Source organism: Tinamus guttatus, unplaced genomic scaffold (genome assembly GCF_059628265.1).
Source record: "Tinamus guttatus ecotype Peru unplaced genomic scaffold, ASM5962826v1 Tinamus_guttatus_pri_ptg000327l, whole genome shotgun sequence".
In the NCBI taxonomy this organism is placed as follows: domain Eukaryota; kingdom Metazoa; phylum Chordata; class Aves; order Tinamiformes; family Tinamidae; genus Tinamus; species Tinamus guttatus.
The window spans coordinates 9,572,084-9,597,793 of NW_028288861.1; the positions used below are offsets into that span (position 1 = coordinate 9,572,084).

A 25,710-nucleotide genomic window follows, 5' to 3' on the forward strand; every position below is an offset into this window, starting at 1 on the left:
TCACAGACAATAAATATTGTATATGAAGGAACCAGATATTTTAATGTGCTAGTACTGAGCTTGGAGAGAATACTCGTTCTGAACCTTCTCCACCGTCTCACAATTGAAGACTTCAGGATTTGAATCACGATTATTAAAGCAATTGCAAGTGTCCTGGTTTGCAGCCTTCTCTGCTTTCTTCTGACTAGGAATGGGAGCATCAAAATGCCACCAGCCAGGAAAATCAGATTCCTCTGAGCCTTCATGGTAAGCTGAAAATTGTCATCTTCAGCATTCAGAAATTTATGCATGTATCTCTGCTATTGAATCAAAAACCATAGAATACAAATGGTAAGAAAAGGAAGCAAATCTACCAGTGTCCTTGCAATACAGCTGTGGTCAGAGGCCCAAAGTATGCAACATTAAATGTGGTGTCACCCCTCTCATAAAAAAACAAACTTTCTGGTCACCTACACTGAAGTCCCAACCAAATGACATCAGCAACACATATATATTAAATAAAGTGCTTTATTGCAGTATCAGATAAAGAATTCTTTTCTATGAAATTTTGAAGGAATAAAAGACATTTTATATATATTATACATATAAAATAATAAACTTAAGGAGGGAAACTAAGAGATTCATCACTTAAATAGCAGTGGACTGGACAGAATCTTTGATGAAATATAAAAATAAATGCTTCACCTCTACTTTTCTTATGGTGTTCTGCAAAGCCTCTTGGTGTATAAGGTGCTTGTATGAGGAACAACACTGCTTCTTGTTTCTTTTGCTCCAGATTGTACCTATGTCTTCCAAATCGCAGAGACAGCAAGGCAGAATAACCACTTGGCTCTCAACCAGGTTTTAGTGGGGGACTCAAGGCAAGCAAGTTTTCCACCTGCTCTTTGACCGAACCTGCATTTGTTGCAGAAATTGCAGTTTCATTTTTTGGGGGGGCATGTTGGCTGGCATATTCATTATATGACTAGCCAATGTAACAAAAGAAATTGGCTGACCTACTGAAAGTCTTTCCAAAGAGCCTATTTACAGAGTTCCTGCATCCATGTGTAGGTCCAATACTGGATCCATGTTTAACGGGAAGTTATTTTAAAGAAGTGCATGTATTGATTCTAAACAAGCTTCTCTGACAGTATTTTGATGGTGCTGGTGACATTTGAAATGGGAGAGGGAAATATGAGGATATCCTATTGGGTGCCAAAAGATAACAAGCTCATCCTTCCATAGCTTCAGCCACTCAATCTGTCGGCTTTCCGTAGAGACGTCCCCATGGCTTCCTCTGTGAGGCCCCTTGCGCTGGTGACAAGCCCTGGGAACCAGGCCGCCTGGTCACTCCACTCCCTCATTATCACCTCCTTGTGAACTCTCTCTTTAGAGCAGCCCTGTCAACAAATGACCACTTGGGCTAAGAGCATGTAACGGTCACTGATATTTACTAGAATCTAGGTCTCCATCCATGCTTATTTGGTCGCATCATCATTTTCATGGTTCTTTTCATCTTAGACTGCTTGCTTTTCGGGAAAGGGACCATGCCTGCCTATGTTTCAATAGCACCTGTAACTTGGGTCTGTGGCTGTAAGCTGTGTAATAGTTAAACAAGATAATTTCATAAATACTTTTTTTTTTACCAGCAAAGTCCTATACACTGATGACCAAGGATGCAATATTCTATAAATAACAAAGGCAAAAGGATTAGCAGATACAAGACAGTCTCAGAAAGACACCCCACAGATTGGATATTTACTGGCCCTGGAGAAATCTGTTCAAATGAAGAGAGAAACGGCACAGAACAATCCATCTTTTGAACCTAGGCAGAATGCCATTGCATTTAACAGCATTCTGCAAGGAAAAAAAACAGAAAGACGAGTAACCAACCACCTTGGTTAAAGTTTGTAATGTAGAAATTATTCCAGCCTTCCTTATATTGACCTCCTCTTTTATTTCTTCTACTGCATTGAATTTGCTAAATGAAAGTTATGAGTGGTTTCTGTCAGGTTTAGCTACACAATATCCAGAGATGAAGATGGTCAGCTTAGTTTATCTGTGGGAAGTTTGGGAGCTGTGAAACTCATTCCCAAAATGTGCTGGGAGAAAACTGCCAAGGACCTGTGAAAAGCTGGAAGAAACAGGCAACACCAAGGTGATGGTAGAACGCCACAATCATGATCTGCAGACTCCAAGAATTGTCATCTTTGTTAGCACATGCACTTCTTCGTCAGTTGGAGCCACTGTGATGCAGCCCAGACTTGGATGTGTCTCCTGTGACACATCAGCCCTTCTACATGATCACCCTCCTGTGACAGCAACAGCAATGCAGCTCTGCAGCGAGAGCTGCAACTGCCCTAGGGTTCTCCCAGCTGCACAGGGCACGACGCCTGCACGGAGAAGGAAGCACCCGAGCGAAGAATGACCCTCCACAGTGAGACGTGAGGGAAGAATGGGGAAAACAGAGGCTATCTGGAAAGCTCTCTTGCTGTGGGTAAGGGAGGAATTAAATCGCTTCATACCTTTCCTTGCTCCTGCAGCTGTCCTTCTCACCGTGCACCTGGCATTGCACTAGGAAAATTGTCCCAGGTGCAGAGATTGACAGCAGATGCTGAGGCAGCCCAAGTCTCGCAGGTGCACCTCAACCCTGGGGCAAGGAGGAAGAATGATGGCGTGACTACAACTTGCTTTCTCTGGGTTGCTTCTTGCTGGGAGTCTGGGCAAATATACTGTGGAGAAGGGCCAGAGTGCTGACCAGTAGACTGGAAGTAAGGTAACATTTGATGCTCACAGTGGAGAGTGGTTTGTTCCCATCACCATGGGGAGCTGGCCCCTAAGATCTAATGAGAGTAGAAAACAGCTACGATGGGCATTACAGTGGTCCCCCAGCCATCTGCTGCCACATGCTTTTGCAGAGTGGTAGCCTATTGAGTAAAAGGAATCAGTCTGAGGTCAAATCCCTGCTCCCTAAAATCACCCATGATGAGCTGTAGTAGGAGGACTGTGTCCCAGCCATGGACAGTCTGGTGAAAGGTGCAGGGGTTCCTGCTCAGCGTTGGCTTGTAAAGATGAATGGGAACTCTAGGATGAAACTGGGAAGCAGGCCCTGAGCAGCCCCACTCAAGAAGGACACAGGCTCTAAGTGAGCTGCTATGCTGTAAGACTATCACACACTGGGTGGCCAGAGGGGTACTTCAGGCTCAAGGAGGAGCACAAGGACTTGACCAGTCTCAGAGAAAGAGGGAGGCAGCCTTGGCAGACTGCTCCCAGAGGCAAGAGGAGATGCAGCTCATCTGCTCCCTTCAGCCAAAACACTGTTTTCTTTCATGGCCAAAACTGCTGTGTCAAGGTCATCTTCCTAAAGGAGCCCAGGCAGTAACTTTCCTTTTGTCTCGCCCACTTTCAGGAGCCCAAGAAACCCTCTCGGGTCTCTCTCTGTTCCTTCTCAACTGTGGATGCGAAAAGCTGAGGAGAGGAGAGGTCCCCACTCTATGTATTACTGGAACAGCCCCATTGAGAACCACCCCCATGTTTTAGAATCCAGCCAGTCCAAGCCAGGCCAGGTGTGCAGGCATGACCAACCAGCTCCTCCTGCACCCAGCCAGCTCCTCAGATGCAGTGTGAAGCCAACACAAATTGAGGCCATTTCATCCTGCAGATCCTCAGCTCGGGGCTTGCACTGAAAAATTGCAGAGAATGCTTTAGAAAAGTGTAGAGGGGAAGAGCCCTCCTTTTACTTTTCATTCCTCACTGGCTCTAATTTGTTCAGCTCCCCCCTCAGCAGCCCAGGGAACCCCTAGATTATGAGGTACCCCAGGGAAGTGATGGTGTGAGATCTTCCTCCCAGGTGGCATGGAAGGGATCACCCAGCAATAAACTTCCCCACCCTTGGACATCAGAAAGGAGCCAATGAACCTTTCTGAAAAGAGAAGATGGATGGTAAATCCTCCCTGCTCCGGCTGGCACCAACAAAGCCTGTGAGCAGGACCCTGGGCTTTGCTGGGCTGCTGCATTCCCAAGGAAGGGATACACAAGAGGTGTCTGCAGCTATTATAGCCTGCTGGCCTGGGCTGCTGTAAGAATCACCAGCTCCCAGGGGCTCCCCTGAGGTTGTGTGGGAGACCTGCTGCCCCGCGGCTCCTCTGAGCATGGCAAGAGCCTAGTACTCCTTGGCCTCCTGCAGCTGGGAGAGGTACTCCTCCTCGGCAGGGTTGTCAGCGCACTGCTGCCCGTTGTTGGGAGGCCGCACGGCGTGGTACCGGCTCCAGTCCCCCTTGCAGAGGATCCAAGGCAGCATGTCCACTTTGTAGTGCAGCTCCGGGGAGAATTCAGTGCTGATGAGATTAGGGACTCCAGCCCCTTTGCCCCGGGTGATGAGACGGGTGTGCTCGTCATAGCAGCAGTGCTGGGCAGCAAGCGTGGTGCTGTCCAAGGAGAGCATGGAGCGCAGGCAGAAGCGGGCCGTGGGCTTGTAGATGTCCAGGCGCTCCTTGGGCCCACTGGCGTCCCGCCAGCGGAAGCTCTTGCCCTGGCGCTCGTCCCGCAGGTTCACGGCACTGTAAACCGCCTCCAGCGGGTAGGAGCAGGGACAGCTGGGCAGATCTGTCAGCACCTTGCTCAGGTACTTGGTGAGGAAGTCACTCTTGCAGTTCAGCCACTTCTCACAGCTGTCTACATCTGAGAGGAAGCATCAAAAATAGTAAGAGCGGGATCAGCCAGGCCAGTTCTGTAACTAGCTGGCTTGCAATCTAGTCAGCAATGTCAGGCAAGCTAGCAACCACTAGACAGAAGCTACCAGGCTCCTTTGTAGAGCAGGTGCTGATGGAGGCTGACCAGAAACATCATCTTGATCAACACCACAGCTAAGCTTCGGGAGGGAACACGGCAGGCTGGTTTCAACCAGCACACCATAAAATAGGGCTCTGAGGGTAACTGCGTCTACCAACACAACTAGCTACAACACTGCAGACTGCATGGGTTGGTGAAAGGACCTAGATTCTGATACCAGACCTGAAAGCCCTTGGCCAGAGCACTCCCAGGTAGCCAGTCACATGCCCCATAAGGTATTGCACAGAAAGCACCCAGATCCCAAGTATGGGGAAGAAGCAAAGGCTGACCTGAGTTGAACAGCTCGGTGGTATTGTCACTTTTAAAAGGAGTCTCCTCTGTGGGGAAGGTCATTTCTCCCTCTGCTCCTTTACAGAGAAAAGACAAAGCAAAGGGCGAGGGTGAAAATCAGGAGAGGTGACAGAGTCTTTTTCTACTCTATCAGGGTAGCAGATGCTACCCTACCAACCCCTCCCTCTTTCTTGCTTTTGATGACACTGCCCCGTGCATGGAAGGTCCAACAGAAGACATGCAGGACAAAAAGGCCCCAGAAGGGCCTAAATCTGGGGGTTAAACAAAGCCCTGTGAATGGAGCTGGCTCACAACAAAGCCGCAGGGACAGACATCAAGATCTCGCTTTATGAACCATGTGCTATGGAGCCCCACCAGGGCTTCTTAACAGAAACAAATGGCCATTTTCATTAATCAGGATCGCAATACTTAGGCAGTTCTTGAAGCATGAGCAGTGCCAAGAGAAGAGGAACTGGGCACTTCAATCCTGGAGAGGGTAATAATTACAAAGCCCGATGTGTGTATTTCTGGAACAAGCATCTCCCTGTTACCCCGTTAACAGGAGATCTCCCTGAGACGATGTAGCCTGTGCCCTGCGTAGCACTCCCTCCCCATCCCAGTCTGCTCTGCCACGACGTGTGCACCACCAGCTCTGTGCAGAGGCTTGGATGACACCCAGCAGATGAAGGCTGAGGCTAACCAGGGCAACGTGGCAGGTCACAGGTCCTCGACTCCGTTGCTGTACAGGCGTAGCCACAGGACCGGGTCCTCTTCTGATTGCCACTGCCGCAGGTGATGCTGCAAGGGGACCAAGTGCTCCATTCCTCCTCATCTTCATAGTCTGGGACAGGCAGAGAGCAGTGAATCTTGTATAAAGACTTAACAGGAGAGGAACCTGAAGCCATCCAGGATCCCTGGGGCCAATTTCAACTCCTGCCTTGTTCCTGAGATCTTTAGAAGCAAACATGGCCAGTGCTGCCCAGAGCATCTGGATGGACCCCAAGTTACCCTGCCAGGCTTTACCACCAGCCTCATGATATTCCTGAAAGCCCCCAAGCTGCTACACTCCTGGATCTGCCCCCCTGTCCAGCACTGAGCTCCCAATGCTCTGCAGTTCATCTCTCCAGGACGTGTCCAGGCTGCTTCAATTTTAGTGACACTTGCCACATTTAGACCTTATTTCAAGTCTGAGTTTGCCTTTACTAGAATCTGTACTCTGGTCTGATTATGTGCAAGGGAAATCCCTGCTGTGACATGGGAATTTGTGGCTGTCTGCAGGCTCAGGCAGATGCTGGGCTTGCTCACCAGTTTACTTATTTTTGTAAACAGAGGCTGAGCACCAGGATACTCTGATTCTCTGCAAGGATCTGCCTGGATCCTCTGGATCCTCTGCCTGGAGGCACTGAGTGCTGTGCCTTTCCTAGCAGCACAGGGGGCTGTGCTCAGACTGGGCAGGGGAGGGCAGGGTGGCTGCTCACTGCGTGGGGCTGAGGGGACTCACCGTAATTATATTTTTCCTTAAAGATCCAGTTCTTCTGCCCAGGCCACCGCTGGTCCCAGTCACCTCCCACTCCACTTAGCATGGACTCCTCCTCCTCATCATACTCCGACATGTAATCTTCCTCTTCCTCCTCCTCTTCCTCCTCCTCTTTGTCTCTTACATCTAGGTTGTCATCCTCTTCTTCCTCCTCCTCCTCCTCCTCTTCCTCCTCAGCAGGGTCAGTGTATTCCCAGAAGAGGGGCCAGAACAGGTCCTTGTGGGACAGCCACTCAGAGGATGTCAGGGACCAGTCGTTCCTTGTCTCCTTCAACAAGTCCATCTCCATCTCAGCCTGAGGATCGTCCACTACTTCAATGGTCACCTGAAAAGTAAGACGCAGGCAGCGCAGTTAGCCAGGACACAGCCGACTGCCCAGCTGCTGCACATTCCCCAAAGCAGGGAGGACCCTTCCAGCCTGTGCACTGATTCCTAGCCTGAAAGATCAGGGCTGCGTTGGTCTATGGGACTAGCACAATGGACATGATGAGTCTTACCTCCTGTCTGCCATTTGGAGGGACTGAGGAGGGTCAGAGTGAGAGGTACCAATTGCAGCAAACTCAGCAGGTTGGTAAAGGTGTCTGGTAGTCACTGAAGCAGCAGTGAGCATGTAGATACAATATGCAGAAATGGAGAGGATGTCTCCTTGGGGACTCCCACCCTTGCTCTATGGAGAGGGGCTTTGGATGGCAGGGAGAAAGGGCATGAACAAACTCCTTCTAAGGGAGTTTAGTGATCAGTGCCAGCTGCTTGCGCCTAAGAGGTATTTACCAACATACATGGCAGCAGCCACATGTAGTCTAGGAAATGAACCCTTGCTCATACAAACATGCCTGTTAGGGAACCAAATAAGGCAGCAAGGGAGTGCAAGGAGTGGCTAGCACACAGCACCCCCAGCCTGCCCAGGCCTGCTGCCCACCTGGATGTTTGGGTTCTGGGCGCTCAGGTCGACGTTGGCCAGCCCTGGCAGGCTCTGCAGGTCCAGCACGAAGGGCAGGCTCTCCTCCTGGCCAGTGCCGCCGGGCTGGGGCACTGCTGGGCTCCTGGTAGCCTGCTGAGCCGCCCAGCGGCGCCTGTGCCGCCGTGGGCCAGCCTGCCCGCTCCGCCTCAGGCCCCGCGCCTTGCCCAATGGCGCCAGCTCCTCGTCCCCGGCCGAGCGAGGGTCAGACGAGGCAGACACCTGGACAGGGAAGAGGCAGTGAGGACAGGTGCCTGGCTCCACCAGACCTCTCGTGCTAGGAGCAGGCACCTGGCAGCAGGGAGGAGACCATCCCGCTGGGTCCCGCCGACGCCTCCTGGACCGGGGTGCAGTGCGGCCGTGCCAGCGGCGAGGAAGTGCCCGGGCCATCCCTGCCAAGTGGAGCAGCTCGCACCAAGTTCCCACGTTACTCATTTCTGCGCTCAGCACACGCTGGCATGAAAGGCCGTGAGTCAAAGGGACAGCAGGCTCCAGTGCATCCGAGAAACCGGAGACAGGAACAACTGGTAAAGTGTCTCCCTGCCACAGCCTGGGCCAAGGCAAGACCATGCCCAGGAAGGTTTGCAGGGCCCTAGGGCTTGACACTCGGAGCAGAGGTGCCTGAATTCACAGCATTTCCGCAAGCGCTGCTGGTGCTGCCGGCACTGCTTTGTTCCAACGCTCGCCCCTCGCGCCAGCCCAGGCGAGAGCAGTGGGATTAAGGAAAAGAGCGGAGCGCCCCTCCCCACGGGGGGGGAGCAGAGAGGCATTTCTACCTGCAATTAGAGCCAGATGGCTCGGGAAGGACTCCCCTCCCTTTCATCCTGATCACTGGAGCACTTCAAAGGCGGCTGGAGCCAGGCCAGGCTCTCATGAGCACACACACAGGCCTGCCCGCTAGCCCTGTGCCCGCACATCAAAGCTCTGCTGCCCGCATCCCCCTCCCCCAGGCAAGGGAAAAGAGCAGCAGGGACACTGCTGGTCCCTTGGCCGCTGAACAGCGCCGGGCTGGACGCGGGGAAGGGTCTGTGACAGACTTCACCAGATGGGCCCTTGAAGAGAGGGAGGTTGCAATGCCTAGAGGGAGAATTTGAAGCTGCCTTCTCTCCCTAGCAAGGACGAGTGGCTTCCTCCAGCACCGCCGTGCAGCAGAAAGGTGGTAGAGATAGACCCCTCTGCCTGCCTCTTCCCCTTCTGCCCATTTGCCCTACTCAAAGCCTTGTCCAAAACCATGCAGAAGGGATGCCCAGCTCAGTGCTAGCCCTTCTGCCTCTGATCTCTCTGCTTCAGCCTATTGCCAGGTCTCCCTGCCCTCCCTCTCAGGCCCAGGGGCTCCCTGGCTGGGGGCAAGGAGGATATGGTAAGGAAGGACAGAGCAGATGAGCTCTGCAAGGCAGGCAGCCCACCTCTGCCCTGTGGGGAGACCTGCTGCACACCGAGTGTCCTGAGCCCTGCTGTGTCCTGTCCTTGGGTGCATCGCAAGCTGCAAGAGCTCAAGGCGGTTGTATTGGTGCAAAACAAATGGCTAGTGAGGAGGAAGGGATTCAACCTAAGGTGGCAGAGCTCTGTGAAGGGTCACCACCCCACTTGGACTTGCTGGGCAGCACTATGCTCTGGCCTCTTCCCAGCCCCAGTGCAGGTTAGTCTCAGCAGCCTGGCCATGGTAGGTGCTGGTACCTCCATGGCTTCTGGACCTCCACTTTGCTGCGGGGAGACAAGTGAGGAGGTGACACTGCACTGGTGAATGGGGATGTGACTACGGGGTGCAGGCTTGGCCACTGATGACTGTGGACGCTCCCAGGATGCCATCCCAGAGGTGAGCATCCTGCCTAGCACAGAGCAGCTCGCAGCCTAGTGCTATGGACTATCCCTCCTAAAGGCCTCCAGCACCAGCCACCTTTCCAAGGACAAGGGGACGCAAAGAAGGCGATGTCCTGCACATCCCACAGATGTGCTTTGCTAGCACCAGCCACAGGACATCGGTCACTAGTGCGAGGTTTGCTCCCAGTGGCATGTGGCACTCCAGACCGTGCCAAATGCAACCCCTGTAAATGGGAATGCCAATAGCTCTGCAACACTGGCATTCATGTATAATTTGCAATGAGCTTAACAAGGCTGGATAAGCTCATTCACAGACAGCTTCAATTTTATACACATGGAAACTGAGGTCTGAGAAATGAGATCTGAATTTACCCGAAGATGTCACAGTGACAGAGTGAGGAACAGACTTTGAGTCTCCAAACTTACACTCAGTGCCTAATTCAGATTTTACGCCTAAACAAGCTCAAGAAATTTGGAGTGCTGTTCCCACAAGGAAAACGTAGCCTGTTGCAGAGGAACTGGCTGAGAGGCCTAACAGTGCTCTCCTTCTCTGCCCACAAGCCCTCTGGAAGCACAAGGGCCCCTCAGCGTGTTCACGCTTGATAGCCCAAACTCCACCTCCAGCAATCTGGACCTCTGGCAAGAGGATCACCATCTGATTTCCAGCCTTCACAACATCTGCTTACACAGCCAGCTGTCCAGCTGTTGTCCGCCAAAGTGGCTTTGCTATCCGAAGTTCAGCAAGGAGCTTGACTGTGAAAAGCTCCCTGCCCTTTACTGCATGCCCCACTGAAGGGCTGCCAACACCCATGCACCATGAAGACACTGCAATACAAGGTCTCATGGGCATAACTCTTTCAGTAATGGTCACTACACTGCACAAACCGGCTCTTCCCTAACGCTATCAAACACTTTCCTCTTTAGCTTCTCTTGGTTAATATTTGGCCTTAAATCAAATGTTTCTCCACAGCAGATTCCCACACCATGCCCTGCCCCAGCTTATCAAGCTCTCCTTTTGAGCTGTGGATCGCAACGAGGCCCAGGCGCTCTCCCCTTCGCTGCAGTCACTGCAGCGCGGCCCGCACTCGCTGCACTGCCCTCGCTGCACTGAGGGCACGTTGGCCCTCGCTGAGGAGCTCCCAGCAGGGACACAGGCAGCCCCGCTAACCCTTGCACCACTGCCACGCAATGCCCATTCTCTTCTCAGGCTTGCATTAGAAACCAGCTGTACGGAGTCATCAAACCCAAAGCTAACCTATTTTAGTGCAGTAGCTAATGAAAAAAGACAAGTTTGCCTGTCCAGAATGAAAATGATATTTCCCTGCTTTGCTGCTCAGGAGAAAGGATGCATTTGTTGAGACCAGTGGCTCCAAGCCTTTTGGTCCCTCTCAATCTCCATGTATGTCCCAGTGCCCACTCCCAGCCACTGGATCAGACAGCCAGTACAACCGTATACACAGAGATTGCAAATAAAACAAACCTCACCATCAATAAACCATTGCAAGGCTAACAGCAGCTCCCATCATTCTACCATTGGGAAAGTACTTTTCCCAGCAAACATCAGAAGCAGAAAGCATAGAGTCTGGAATTCATCAATATCTCATGGCTGCTTTCCTAGCCTTTTTCTGCAACCAGCCCGCATCAAGCAAAATAAAAAGCTGAGCAGGTAATTCCATCAGCCCAGCTCCGGTTCCTTTGCGTACACTTGATGAGCACAGCAATATCCTAACTGGCTTGGAGCAAAGGTTTTATGAGTCTGGAACCCGACCCTACAGCACTCTGGAAAGAACTTCAGTTTCCGTTTGCAAAAGCTCTGCTTAAACTGAAGGCAATAAAACCAAATGCTCTGATCACACCTGCCTGTCTACTTGCCTTTCTACCACTCCTGAGCCCTCCTCTGGATAGTCCCAGGCTCTACAGCATGTAGGACTGCCTAAACATTTCTAGGCACAAACTCAGCAAATCAGGAAGCGGAAGAAGCTGAATAGTAATTCACCCTAGCATCATGTCTGCTTTGTACACAACAAGGACAACATAGAATATGGGAAAGGGCAGGGAGAATGCATGCCTTTTTGCTAAAGATGAAGTGCTGATGTTTTCCATTTCTAGTCCATATACCTCTATTAAAGTCATTTGGACATCTGAAGACAATGAAGAGAGCAGCTGTAAAAGCCTTACGAGTCATAAGAAAAAATTAACATTGAGAAACTTGTAGAATCCAATCTGTTTTTCATGATGAAAAGATAAAGCAATGACTTGATTTCCTGGTTCTTTAAGCAAATAACTAGCAGGCACCAGAGACTCTTTAATCAGAACAGAAGCACATAACGGGATCCAACATTTGTGAATCAAAGCCCAAAAAATTCAACTGAGAAATGGGAATCATGTTTTTAACGCAGTAGGTGATCAACCACAGGAACAAGCTAACAGGGAAAGCGGCAATATCTCTTGTGGAGACTGTCAGATGCAACTTACTGGGCTCAACATATATGTATAAGCATCTGTGCTATTGGTGATATTGAAGGGTCCAATGATTCTTCTGGTCTTAAAATCTGCAACTTGGCTATAACCTTAAGATTCTGAATCAAAATTGCATTAAAAAAAAAAAGCTGTAGCTTTTACATAAAAATGATTAGACATGTCAGATCCCACAGCAATTCAAAGCCTGGAAATAGCAGTCAAACAGCCCTGTGTGCTGTGTTGTCTGATGGCAATCAAGAACACAACTTCTTTGCTGTCACAAAAAACAAAGATATTCGTTGCTCCAGCATGTTTTTCAGTATCATCCTATACACCAAACATTGCCATGCTCTTTATTTTAAACCCCTGCCAACACTACTTGTATCTACACGCATTACTTAGCAGAGTTGTTCTTCACTGTGGGGTTAAACCCAAGCTGCATATACTTGTGCTAACTCCCCTTGAGAGGGGAGCAATGCTGGAACCTGTGCAACAGGCTCAGAGGAAGCAGCTCCCACCCAAACCCTACCTTGAGTCAATTAGCAAGAACATAAACTCATTTAGCTTCAGCCAAAGGGAGCTGTGCATGCAGGAGTCAGATCAGAGGCAACATTTGGTTTGTACTTTGGGCTTGTTAACGCTGCAGTGAAGAAAATGACCTATCTGCTAACGGCCAGTGTAGCACTGTGGGATATAATTATAAGGAATGTGCTTTTTGTTGCTTAATTATTACTGCTCATGTTGTCATACGTCCTTCAAAATCATTCTACATCATTGTTCTGAAGCAAGAACCCAACCAGAAGAACTATTTATTTTTTGTACCTTCAGCTGAGCCTATATGTCTTCCTACTCTTCCCCCAAGCTCTCTCCAATATTTTAGAATGCTTTGCATTTTGTAGCAAACCTATCCACTTCTGAATTAGCTGAGTACAAAATAGAAAATATTTTTTTCACCCCTGTATTTACCTAGAAAAACTACAAAGATGTGGAGCAAACTTTCAAAAGAAAATTATCTTTGATCTGAAACCAAGCGAGACCAGTTCCAGAGCAGGGTTTTGTTACAAAGCTACTGGAGTACGGGGGTGTTGCTTGTTTGCTTCAGAAGGAAACCCGGCCTGGCTGGTGGAGGCGCTGGCTTCAGTTAGGTCGTTTGTAGAAAGGTTCAGAACAGTTTTCATTGGTAGTAGGGAAATGGGGAGGTTATTTCTGTGCTAATAAGTAACAATGTAGAGTTGCTTTAAAAGAAAGGAAAACTGCAGCATTTGACAGCAGGATAATCAACAGGAACAAATTCAGCATCCCCCTCCCAAACTCTGAGGTCTGCTCGCAGGTTGACGACCCTATGACAGACACTGCCAAAAGAAATGGCTTTTTTAGTCCAGCCAGCTGAGACCGCTTTAACCTCCACAGAGCCATAGTTCGATTCTCATGCCCAATAACCTATCCACCAGCACAGTCCTCCGGGCAGATGGAAAAGCAACTGAATAGAGATTACACAAGTGACCCCCACTACCAATCAACTCATCATCTGTTTAACAGATTTTCCATAACTGTGCCATAATGTGCTCCTAGAGATATCAAGAGCAGGGTGGATGCATAAGAGAAAATCAGAAAAGCAATGCTGCCATCCCATGTTTGTCACTGACACACCTCCCTCACTACAATCTCAACATTCAGAAGCAACATCTTTTGACATACATCAGGCTTAATAAGAGCTACCACTCAAGATTTTCAAAGAGATTTTCTGAAAGATTTTCTGAAAACTTTGATAGAGGCAAATTACGGCTGGAGTGCGCACCACTTCTTCCGTCCTTGGTTACGCTCTTGCTAGTGAAAAGGGCTTTAGTGAAGGTTCAGCACTGGCAGCACTGTTAGCCCCATCCCTATGGGCAAGGCAAAGGTGACTTCCACTACAACCTGCTGCAGTACCAAAGGGTGCCAACACAGTCACTATTTGTCCATTCACCCTCCTGCTGCAAAGCCTAAAAGAGCAAATCAGACCAAATTAGACCAGCTGGATTAACTCCAGGGCCTACCTGGGCTCCTGAGCATACCCAGCTGAGAAGCACACCAGGCAGAAGGAAGCACACAGAGCCAAATTGCTGGCTCTGACAGAGACCAAGCAGAAGCCATGCAAGCCCCTTACGACCAGGACCTGTTCCTGATCCTATCAAGTCCCTTTCAGTGCAAAAAGCCACCTTGGTCAAAAAGATAGATTTGAACACAGTAAAAAGCAGGACCAAGATCTCCCGGTTGCTGGGCTTCTGCTTTACTCACCAGGCCAGCTAAGGATCAACTTAAACACAAGTTGGGCTCTTTTCTCTTTTTAAGTAAAGACATTAACAGCTTCCTTCATATTCTGAAAGATAGTACAATGATCCTGTTTATGATAGACCAGTGGGAGCTGGCAGTGATCTGTGACCTGTGGAGATAATTATTACACCTTCATGATTACTATCTTCATGCCATTATCAAAGCACTTCAGATCTTACGGAGTCATCCTCTTTTCTGAATAGTCCTATTCCACTTGTCTTGAAAAGGGAGCTGCAGGTGTCAACATCAAAGGATTCCTCATGTTTCACATTCACTTTCACAATGATAACAGCTTTACAAACACTTTTCACCACCTGCAGCTACATCGCTTCGGAGACCCAACCATCCCTGCTGCAGTGGGCACCGCAGCATGGAGCAACACCAACAGTGCGCAGGGCTGGGAAGGGAGGAGGAACACAGCGTTTCTGCAATATTGAAATCGGGCCGGCTGGCCTGGAGCCATGAGCGCGCCTTGCTGCCCACCCCATCGGCAGCCCGGCCTCTCAGCCCCAGCGCCCTTGACCGCGCCGCCCTGCATGTGTCCAGGTGGGTGACCTGCTCTTGCTGTCCTCAGCCAGCTTCCCACAGCACCTGTGATATGAGGAGGACAAGAAAAAGTCCGGTGGCTCTTCCATGCATTGCTACTGCCCTCCTCAATGTCACAAGTGGATACTTTTCTCTCCACCATAAATGTTTTTAAGTCCTTAACACCAAAATAAAGAGTGTAAAATTTATTTATTTATTTTTTACAAAGGAAACGACTTGCTCAAGGTTTCTCAGACAGCCTGGGGCCAGGCCGGAGGGACATCCAGGGCCTCCCATGTCATGACCATGAAAGGCGCCTTCCAGGAAGGCCCTCCCAAATGCAGCCCACGCTGATTTTGTGTGTGCGGCACATGCCCATGATGGACTGCTCTGCCCTCCAGCCTAACCAGCCAGAGAGCCACAGCAGAGAAGAAGGGAAGGCAGCTTACTGCACAGCACAGACACGTGCCAGAGAAGCACCGCGGGTACCAGAGCCCTGTCTGCCCGCACCGCGAGGCTGCGCGCGGCCCGTCCCCCGCAGCGGTGGCGGGCGCACACCCGTGCCCTCCCGCGCTCTCTGGCACCATCTCCAGCGGGGCACATGGTTTCTGTTAGCATAGCTGTGCTGTAATGCACATAAGCTCTTAATGCATCTGACTGAGTTGCTGTTAACTTGTTCCAGCTCTAAACCCCATGTGCTTTAGTAACCATTAACTTGTTCCAGCTAATGATACACATTTGTTTCTCTGCACACCATAACCCTCCAATTGCTCCAGCTGCTGCTTCCCTTACTATCGCAGCTCAGACAAAACTGCAAAAGAAAAAAAAAAAAAAGAAAAAAAAACACCCACACTCCAAATATAGCAAAGCAAGCACCCCTATTCCCTCCAGCCCTCCCTCCCCCTTCCAAACAACTTGCTGTTGTTCCTGTGAAACCATTGGGATTTCTTTTTCCCAAAGAGAGAAATAGGAAGGACCAGGTTACAGCTGGCCTCCTGGGCCTGCTGGAGGCAGTGGCGAGGATGGGAGATGCAGAGCAGGAGGGACATCGGGGCGGTCCTGCTCCCTCACCCAAGCACGGCACCAGCTGCCCTGGGAGAGAGCAAAGTGCAGGGCCAGGCAAAGGATGAGCTGCCTTTTCTGTGGATGGGGTCCGATCCCTGCCAGAGAAACCAAACGGAGGTGAATCTAGTAGGGATTGTGTCAACAAAGGACAAAACAGGCACCCAAGTTTGTCCCAGAGCAACTTCAAGGAAAGGGATCTAAGTAGGAATGCTTGAATCTCTGCTTCCCAGAAAAGCAGAGAAAAGGGACATTTCCCCAGAAAAGGGACATTTTAGTAAAATCCAGCCCTTGTCCCCTAAGCATTTGGTCTGCAGCTCCCTAGCAGTGACTGGTGGAGCTGAGCAAGCTCAGCTCCTCTCCACATACTTTCCCCAGGGCCTTTCCAACAGCCTGGCAGACAAGCTGGCACCAGCAGGGTGATGTCCTTGCAAGAGCCTCGCTCCTAAGACTGTCACCTCTGCATTTGAGGAGCCACACGTTAGGGGAAGGCCTTCCAGGGATACTCTTGCCACAGCTGCTGAAGACTTTGATGACAACCAGATGGAAAAGACCAGCAGGTTGAGGTTTATCCTCCCCATGCCCTTGTGGCTGCCACCTCCATGACCGTCCAAAACAACTCCCAGGGTTACTTTGAAGCCTCTTCATGGACATAGTCCCCATGCCGAATGCTCCCATGTGACCATCCCTGGTATGCTCAGGACAGGCTCGTGAGCAGCTGTCTTGTGCTGCCAAGTCTCCTCTCCAGCCAGGCGGTGGGATTTAATGACTCCTGCCTGTCACTGCGTTGTGAAAGGGCTGCCGGGATCCAGCCTGTGCTGTTTGTAACTCCTTTGTTCATGAACTATTCAAGGATAGTTTCTACTGAATAAATAGCTTTGCAAAAAAAAAATTTCTTTTCTCACCAGGTGGGGATGTGAGGTTTGCAGGGGTGCAGATATGAGCCCAAACGCAGAGGTAAGCTAAGGCAGATCTAGAAGGAGAATCCTGTTTTTCCAATATCTTAGTCCCTACTGATGTCTCCTTCGCATTTTGGCATAATTTCCCAGTGGCACCTTAGCTGTAATCCCAGGACAGCGACATCTCTAGGGGCTACAGCTAAGTCTTGCTTCACCTTCAGGCCTTAATGATTAAAAACGAATGGTACATTTCAGCAACTCTTCAGACATTTTCCTCTCAGTCACACGTAGAATGGATATTATGCTTCCCACAGGCTTCTGTCTGGGGAGGGGGCTGGTACATGGATTTCTATCTCAGTGTTTTTTCCCCAGCCAGATGCTTTCCTGCTGCAGAACTCCCAAAGCCCAGAAGGAGAAGCACAAGGTTCCCCAGGCTGGGCTCAGTAGCAGAGGGATGAGCCCAAGTGCTGGAGAAGCTGAACCCCACGGGAGCCCCCAGCTGATGCTGACAGGAGGCAGCTCAGCCCCCAGTGCCCGCACACCTCCGTGCACCCCCAACACCCTCTTGGCAGGTGTGCAGGGAGACCCTCCGCTAATGCTGCCCAGGGGAGAAGAACGAGCTGTTCCCCCAAGGGAAGCTTTGATTTTTGAGCCAGCCTAACCATGCAATACACCCACAGGGCCTCCGGGAGCACATGGGGGTGGGAGGCAGATCTGAAGACGTATGTGCAGGGTCTGGTCTCACTGGAGACATCACACAAAGCAGCACACCTGGGGTCCCCTGGGTTTCTGGCTGAGAGCAGCGAGAGCCACTGCAGACCAAGGGAAGGAAGGCACCACAGTGCTTGGGAGGAGGCCTAGGAGGGGACGTGGAGGGAGCAGCAGTGCTGGCCAGCTGCAGAAGTAGAGGGGAAGAGCCCTTGGTCGTGTTCCTTCAGAGCAACAAAGAGATGCTGACCCTCTCCTTACAGGACATCCCTGGCCTGTCCCCCAAATACTTGTTCTTCACCGCGGTGCACTCCGCCGCCAGCAGTTGAGCAGTGTTAGAAGTCAGTGCTGACTTATTTGCTCCCAAATTCAGGCCACCTCAGCGGGGATTTGAGGACAGCCCGCCACTGCTAGCAGCCCGGCGGAGGTGTTGGGCAGGCAGCATTGGGGAAACAGGTACCTCTGACACGTGCCACGCTCCCCGCTGCCTTGTACGTGACAAAGGCAACGTGCCTTGGCTCCTGCTGCTCGGGATGCGTTCCCAGACTTGCCTCGCACCTTAAGTCCCGTTCGCCAGATAAGGCTCGGCACACCGTGCCAGCTAACCCCTTCTAATCCGCGAGGAGATAACCCTCTGCCTCCCAGCTCGCCTCCTCGGCCCTGCACGCACTGCTGCTCCCCGGCTCTCGGCAGCCGGCCCCAGGCCTCACACCCCGCCAGCAGCGCTGCCGGCTGGCAGAAGGCAACAATAATCAAGAGGAAATTTACAGCATTTTGTTCCCTTTGAAGCTTTAGCCTTCTGCTGGAGATCAAATAAAATCTGCGGTGCAAGGAGCTTTGCTGCCCCTCACTCCCAGAGCCACCTGCAACTCTGAGGCATGCAGCCACCATCTTTTTGGTCTCTTCATGTCGGAAGTGTGAAGCAGCTTCTTACACAAATTCAAAGAGATTCTGCCCACAACAGTTTTGTGTGGAACACACAAAAAATGAGCAGCTCTGAAACATACTGTGCAGGTTAATTTTTATAGATGTCTGTTTGAAAGTATCCAATAACCCAGTGAGGCAAAAATGCTCTATTAAATGAATAATTAAAAAAAAGCAGAAAGGAAGAGAAAAGGAGGAAAAGAGTCCTTACAGTTTTAAAGGGCTCTGTCTGAAACAGAAGCATTTTCACATACAAACATTACTGCAGTCAATACCCTACAGACTCTGGGCAAAAAAAACTGCTTTGGAGGAGCGAGAAGCACAGTCCACCTCACTGTCAGGACTGTAGCTTAGATGGTTCTGAAGCTTCCTTATGAAGGAAGCAGCTGGGTGTGTTCTCTGGGAACTGTTCTCAGTGAAAACATACTCATACATACAATAGCGAACAACAGATTCCTGTTTTTCACTTCTCATGCCCAAGGGCCGAGGGGAGCAGGGCAGGCCCCTGCACTGCCTAGCTCGTGTCCCTCGACGTGGCGCCAAAGAGATGTGGCGGGAGGCACGGCGGTCTCCTAGCCTGTGTCACATGGAAGGGGACGGTTGTCCTGCCTTGTGCTCACCGGGGTTTCAGCTGCTGGGAGGACAGCACAGAGGGAAGCTCTTGATCGCTGCTGACCACAAGGGAAACAGATGAGCGTCCTTCCTAAAGGGCACCTTGCTTATTGACAAGGGCTTCTTCTCCCATTGGGAAGCCAGAGAGCCAAGCAATGCCCTGTGGAGTGATTTATGCCTCATCTCTTCCCCTTACATGTGCCTTTTACAGGAACCCCTTTGATTCTCACAATAGAAACTCAGCAGACCTATTTGTGCAGTGAAAAGGGAAGAAGCCCCTTGTTCAGCAGCTTCCCCCACTCTGCTCCCCATTGTTCCTGCTCCTGACTCAGCCCCAGGGCCTGAGGGGTTTCAACTGTGTTGACTAAGATAATTTGGCACTTCTCAAAAGGAAATTTGCTACAAAGGGTAAAGTACCTCCCTGCGCACAAAGAGCCCCTTTCAGAGCGGAAGGATGCTTCAGTGCACGTTTTGTACCCGCAAATCCGACCTCCGCCAAGGACAAAGCCAGAGACAAGAACGCTTAATTGCTGAAGAAATGAAAAGGTAAAAAGCACATCCGTCGGCAGAATGACTCTGCTACTGACACAGCCTGCGGAGGGAGCCCCAGCTGAGCCCTCGCAGGAAGAGCCGGCTCCTTGGGAAGAGAACTCCACAGGAAAGCCAGGAGAGGACTGGGAGCTGCATGTACCTGTCACTCCCGGGCTCCCTCCAGCCATTACCCAGGTCTGGCCAGGTCTCCTCATGCAAGGGCCAAGCTCTGCCAGGGCCCCCAAGTGACAGGGCTATCCCCAGGTGCAGCCTCCTGGCAATCCCCCACCACGAAATTTGCCCTCAGGCCCAGCTGACCTTTCCTTTCAGCTCCTTTGACTCTACTCCTCTTGGACCTCCTTCATTCCCCGCTTGCTAGTACCTCAACATGGGCGTCATTTCAGTGAGGTGCATTTAACTTCCCAGCACTCAGGCCCCTGAACCCAGACCACCTGCCAACCTACACACAGGGCACACTGCTTTAACCTCCATGGGTAGCTGCGATGTCTACACAGCAAGCACAACACCTCAGTGCAGACCACTGATTTTGAAACTTCGCACTGCTATTTACACTGACTGATGCAACCAGTAAATAATAAGTATTGTTGTTATTTCCTTATTTCCCACGGGCCAGGACCCAAGCATACCAGGTGCTGTACAAGCCCACTGATTTGCAGCCAAATAGAGCCCTTGTGCCAGGTTTGGTTAGTTCTTTCATTCCTCTCTGTTATCTCTTTTCAGAGAAGGCATATTTGTTTTTCCATGAAGCCTTAAGCCAAGGGGAACTCCAAACAGCAAGCGCCAACCTGGATTTGAATCACTCCGCAGTCCGAGACCCACGTGGGCAGCGGGAAGACCCCGCTATCGCTCCTTGCCTGTCTCAGTGCACTTGCCCCCTGCTGAGGCTGCTCACAGCACCTTGTAACCCTAACAGAACTGGACTTGGTGGCTTGGACTTGGATAAAGCGCTGCTGGCTCACTCTGCAGCACGCTGTCACCACCAAGATGCTTGCTGCCACCACCAAGAGCAGCATCACTCTCATCCCTATTACCCTGTATCTATGCAGTTACTTAAGCAGCTATATCAGTCGATATACATTTAATCGGTTTTACTGTTTACATTTCTCGCAGGTCAGAACATCCGTTATTTCTTGTTTACCGGAAGAGTGCTGTAACTGATCTGTATCAGTCAGAAAGAATCCACACTGCTATTAACAACACTCAACGCCAATATTTTGAAATCCAGTGACTTTATCAAAACATATTTTGCATTTAACCCCCTGACTTGATAAATAAACAAAGAATTAAGCAATGTGATGAGCTGTCCCTTGTCTCCACAGGCTAGTTTTCCTAAGTATTCAGTTACCCAAATCTGATGGGCCATTTGCTTGGGACAGTGCTGGGACCAGGTACCCTGCTAGGATAATTCAAGGAGAGTGATGCTCCTAACGGGCAAAACCCATCTAAGAAACCTCCTAACATCTGCCTGCTTCTTTGGAGCCTACACACCTTTCAAAACACAGCCATGATGTCTGAGAACTAGTGGAATCTTCTCTCAGTAGATTCTCATTAGTCATAGCTCACAAAGAAAACTGTTTTTCTGCCTTTTCATCTCCCAGTCAAGCAGACTGAAGAAATACAAAATATTCTCTCTGTACCTGTTGCTTATGCTGGGCCCACAGGAACCATGGCAAAGCTTTTCTGTATATCATAAACAGTGGAGCAAATGTAAATGCAGGTGTTTGATCCGTTTGGAAAGGCTGGAAGTAACAGATCCTTACTGGAGCACACAACTCCACAACACACTGATAAAGCCATTGCTCAAAGATAAATCATGTTTTCCCTCCATCCTTCCTGTATTCTAAGACCTTCTAAGTCAGAAATTTGAGGAATGTGCTTAATGTTTTTAATTTCATCTAAATTGTTTTAATACAGTAGTGCAACTCTGGAGCTGAGTACGATTATCAAAATTTCTCCTTTAATTTTAAACAGAAGAAAATGTTTGTTTTAAATAACTTCATTAAATTAAAATAAGTCAATTTTGTGTAATTGTTTAATCATTTTAATTGCCTATCTACTCTGCTCCTTCATTTCTATATTTTTTCTCCAGGCCGCCTTCACTCTACCCACATCTGTATGGCATTACCCATAATGTAACCAATACTCCAGATGCGGTTGCACTGCTGCCATAGAGACAGGACCTATCAGCTTTGCAACATGAACCATCTGTGCATATGACCCAAAAATCACTCTGGCTACTTTCTTTTTTTTTTCTTTTTTTCTTTTCTTTTTTATTTTTAACCACTGCTTTGCTTGTGCTGCCTGCTTTAATTCAAACGGGACGCAGCTACTCCAAATTCTGCTCCACATGCAGGAGAAATAGAGGATTTCCTCCCAAAACGCAGCCGCTGCACGTTGGTGGATAGGTTACAACAGCTACAACTTTCTCCCTGCTGTGTGAACCATGCAGCCAGTGCCCTGACGGATGCAAGGCATGAAAGACACAAATACCAATAGACTCGAAGGCAAATCAACCCTTCATCTTTTTCCTCCTTTAGTGTGCTAACTTCCACTCTCAGACTTTTGCCTACAAACTCCCTTTCTGCTTGTATTTCTGCAAGCAGCAGAGGTCCCAGGGCAAGGCCCTGCTGTGCTAGTGCTGTAGGGGTGTTTTCCCAGTCACTCAATGTTCCCCATTCACAACCATTTACAGAGAAGCACTGACAAGAGCACTCCTCGCTTCCTGCCCTATTTCAGACATCGGATAAACACGGGCCTGACACAGAGACCTGCAGCATCCTGTCCAGCTTCATAACATGCCATTTTTCACTCTTCTTTGCTTGTGGCCTCTTCTGGATTTTTTTTTCAGTTAGACTTTACAAGGTCTAATCTAATCAAATGATTAGACCTCAGCTCCTATGGGCATTTTCATGCAAATCAGCATCAGTCACAGTGGAGGACTCCAACAAAAACCATTACCAAAGTTAACTGGAGGTCCTTAGCCTTAAGGCAGCCTCTCTCGCTCAGTGGACTGGTTTTCAGTGCTGCAGATGCGCTCTCAACACCCGCTCCCACTGTCTTACCCTGGAACGGAGCTTGCCAAGGTCGACAGGAGCTGCCAGCATCTCTCCTGCATTTTGACAGCAGCTACCAGAGAGGTACCTGCCCTGCTTCCCACAAGCCCATCTCCCAGCACGGTCTCTGCCAGCTTGATCGACCTGCTGGACCAAAACTACTGCTTTTCACAGAGTATTGCCAGCCAGAGCTGAGTTGCTCTTGCCCTGACTTACTGTCACGTTGTCATTTTTTAAAGTTATTTCTTTAGCTTACTTTCTATCAGTAGCATTCTTACAAATGGTATTTTAAAAGCACATCTCTCTCTGAAATACAATTTCTTCCCCTAGAGAACAGTTCTAAGATAGAGGCAGCTTGCCTTAACCATTCTCCAGTTTCTGTTTTACTTATTTAAAGCCCTTCCTTCTTTGATTCCCATGCTTGATTTGTTCCTTCCCCATTTGCGTCACCTTCATTCCCATCAGGTTCCCCATTTGTTCCCAGGTCTAACAAGCCCCTTGCTGCTTGCTGACACTTTCCCTTCCCCGGTCCCAGCTGTACAGGCCCTGACCGCCTGCAGGATCCGAATTAGGCAGGATTCGGCTCTCAGAGGAGAGGCAGGGCCCGGGGAACTCCACACCTTTACTGGAAAGCACCGTGCGGGGAGATCCTGGAGCCTGCACAGGCTGCTCGGGTGAAAATGCAGCATGACCACGCTGGAATCTGCCCCGGGCGCATCCCGGCGTGAAGGATGGATGGTGGCTGAAGTCTGTCACATCTTATTTTTGTAGTGGAGTTTTTGAGTTCCTAGCAAGCCACAGACCTTGCTAATTTTACTGTAGGTCAGTTATGCATGGACTCCCCTTTCCTACGAGGGATATTGCCCCCTGGAGGCAAAACATCTGCCGGAGCGCCGGCCAGCGCGCTCAGTGCCCGGCTCGCAGCGCGCGGAGCCGCAGCGCGGCAGAGCAGCCCCTGCCCTGCAGAGCGGGGCCCGGGGCTGCCCCGCAGCCGGGAGCGGCGGAAGGAGCCAGGGGACAGCCCGGGGGAGAGGGGGACACGCCACCCCAGCGCCGCTTGCCCCGCGGGGCTCCCCACGCGGCTGGCACGTGCTGCGCGCGTGGCCCTGCGGGGAGGCACGAGGGGCTCCCGCGGCCGCGGCTGTCAGCGGCGCCCGGCGAGGCGGCGGCGGGAGCCCCGCGGCGCCGGCTCTGCCCCGGCGCGCTCCCGCTCCCGCTCCCGCTCCCGCTCCCGCTCCTTACCTCGGCCAGCCTGGAGCCGCGCTCCCTGGGGCTGCTGCTGCGCGGCCTCCTCACGGGCAGCCCCCTGGCCGCGGCCAGGAGAGCGGTCAGGCAGACAAAGCCTAGAATAAGCGCAAGTTTCCCTCTAATCAGAGACATCTCTCCCGCTCCCTCCCCTCCCTCCCTCTCGCCCCACCTCGCGCCCGCGAGGCCGGCGGCGCGCGCGGCGCCCGCCCCGCCGCAGCCCTCGGGGCGGGGGGAGCGAGCGGGCCGGGCCGGGCCGAGCGGGGCCGCCCCGCTCCCTGCGGCGCTGCCCGGCGCGCGCCGCGCTCGCCCCCCGCTTCAGCCGCTGATGCTGAAGGATAACTCCGGAAAGCTTCGCGGCGCGGGGAGGCGGCGCCCGCCCCCCTTGCGGGCAATCTGATTTCTTCTCCTCCCGCCCGGCGGCTCCTCGGGCAACCCCGGACCCCGCGGCCGCTCCCCGCCTTTGCACGGAGCCCCTCTCGGGCGAGCGAGCGCGGCGGGAGCTCCCGGCGGGGCCGGACCCCCCGCTGCCGCGCGAGCCTCTCCCCGCGGGCGCTGCCCCCTCGCGCGGCGGCCCCGGCCCGGCCCGGCCCGGCCCGGCCCGGCAGGTCTTTGTCCCGCTCCTCGCCTCGGCCCGGGCTCCGCAGCGCCGGAGCCGCCGCACGACGGGGCGGGAGGTGCCGACAGGAGGGTGAGCGGAGCGGGGGGCGCCGCACACGCGGCCGGGGAAGGAGGGAGGGAGGGAGGGAGGGAAGAAGCGCCCGGGGCCGCGGGGCCGGCCCGGGCTCCCCTCCCGCCCGCGCCCGGCGGCAGCACCGAGCGCTGCCCCCAGGTCAGTCCGCGCTGCGCGCGGCTGCTCTTCCGCCCCTCGGAGCCCCCTCGGAAATCTCGTGTAGGAATTTGCTGGCAGGACAGTAAGCATCTTTCCCAGGATCTTTAACAGAGGCTCATCGGCTCTCAAATTAGGTAAAAACAAGAAAAAAAGCACAGTTTGAGGGGGGTTGGGGGGAGAAGAAGCCAACTTTGTCAGAGAGGGGGAGAAGGGACTCCCTGCAGGGAAACGTCAGTCTGAGATGGCTGCAGCAGTGCTGGCACAACCCCACAACTGCACGTGAGCAGAGTCATGCAGTACTTGAACCTCTTTTTTTAAATACCAACATCTGGCTTACACACACCTAGGATTTAGAGGAATGGAAGGGGATGTTTAAAGCAAGACACATACTGCAAGACAGATGCGAGGTCAAGAATCCAATGTGAGATGGATCAAGAAACCTTTTCAAACACGTCATTAGCAACGAGGCAGGTGATACCAGCCCAGCACCCAGAGCGCTGGTGGGAACCCGCGCGGGCAGCACTGGAGCCGCCTCCTGCAAGGAGCAGTGTTAGGGCCCACGCGGAGCCCCCTGCCCGCCCTTCTCTCCCTTCCTCTCCTCCATCGGCTACGGGAGGGTTGGTGCCGTCCCACAGCGCAGGGGCTGGTAAGACACAGCTACACACACATTTCCCATACAAGGGAACACAAATTGGATACCTTGATCTATGACCTGACTTCTGAAGCAGGCTGTGGTTTTATTCAGCCATCCCAGTGAAACTCCATGGTGGGGTATTCATTTGGATACAGTAATAGGGCTCCAATCCCTTTAACATCAAGAAAAATCATACTATAACCATAGCTCTTCTTTTTTATTCCTTTATTATGCAGAACATAGAATATATTTGAAAGGATTTTCTTTTTCCAAGCAGTTTTTTTCCTCCTTTTTATTTTAACATGCATTGTTACCTTTTTAAAGCCAATGTACCATCTTTATCTTTTCCCTGCCCACAGAGCAGCCAAACTTTATGTTAATTCTGAGTGTAAAAAAAATTAGACATCTGGCATAAAATATTTTTTTGGGGGGAAGCCCATTTAAAAATTTTATCTAAAATGTTTTATCTACAAAA

The 25,710-nt window shown here is 51.3% G+C and overlaps 1 protein-coding gene across 1 annotated transcript; it reads right to left on the reverse strand.

Annotated features, from left to right (window-relative positions):
- Window positions 1–4,100: 4,100 nt before the first annotated feature.
- Window positions 4,101–23,915, reverse strand: ISM2 (isthmin 2). Its single transcript, XM_088529352.1, has 6 exons — window positions 23,767–23,915; window positions 7,557–7,817; window positions 6,602–6,962; window positions 5,801–5,941; window positions 5,100–5,177; window positions 4,101–4,659 (listed from the first exon to the last, which is right to left on the reverse strand). The coding sequence occupies exons 1-6, from the start codon at window positions 23,902–23,904 to the stop codon at window positions 4,142–4,144; spliced, it is 1,497 nt and encodes a 498-aa protein (XP_088385478.1). The 5' UTR covers window positions 23,905–23,915; the 3' UTR covers window positions 4,101–4,141.
- Between the last annotated feature and the right edge of the window lie 1,795 nt (window positions 23,916–25,710).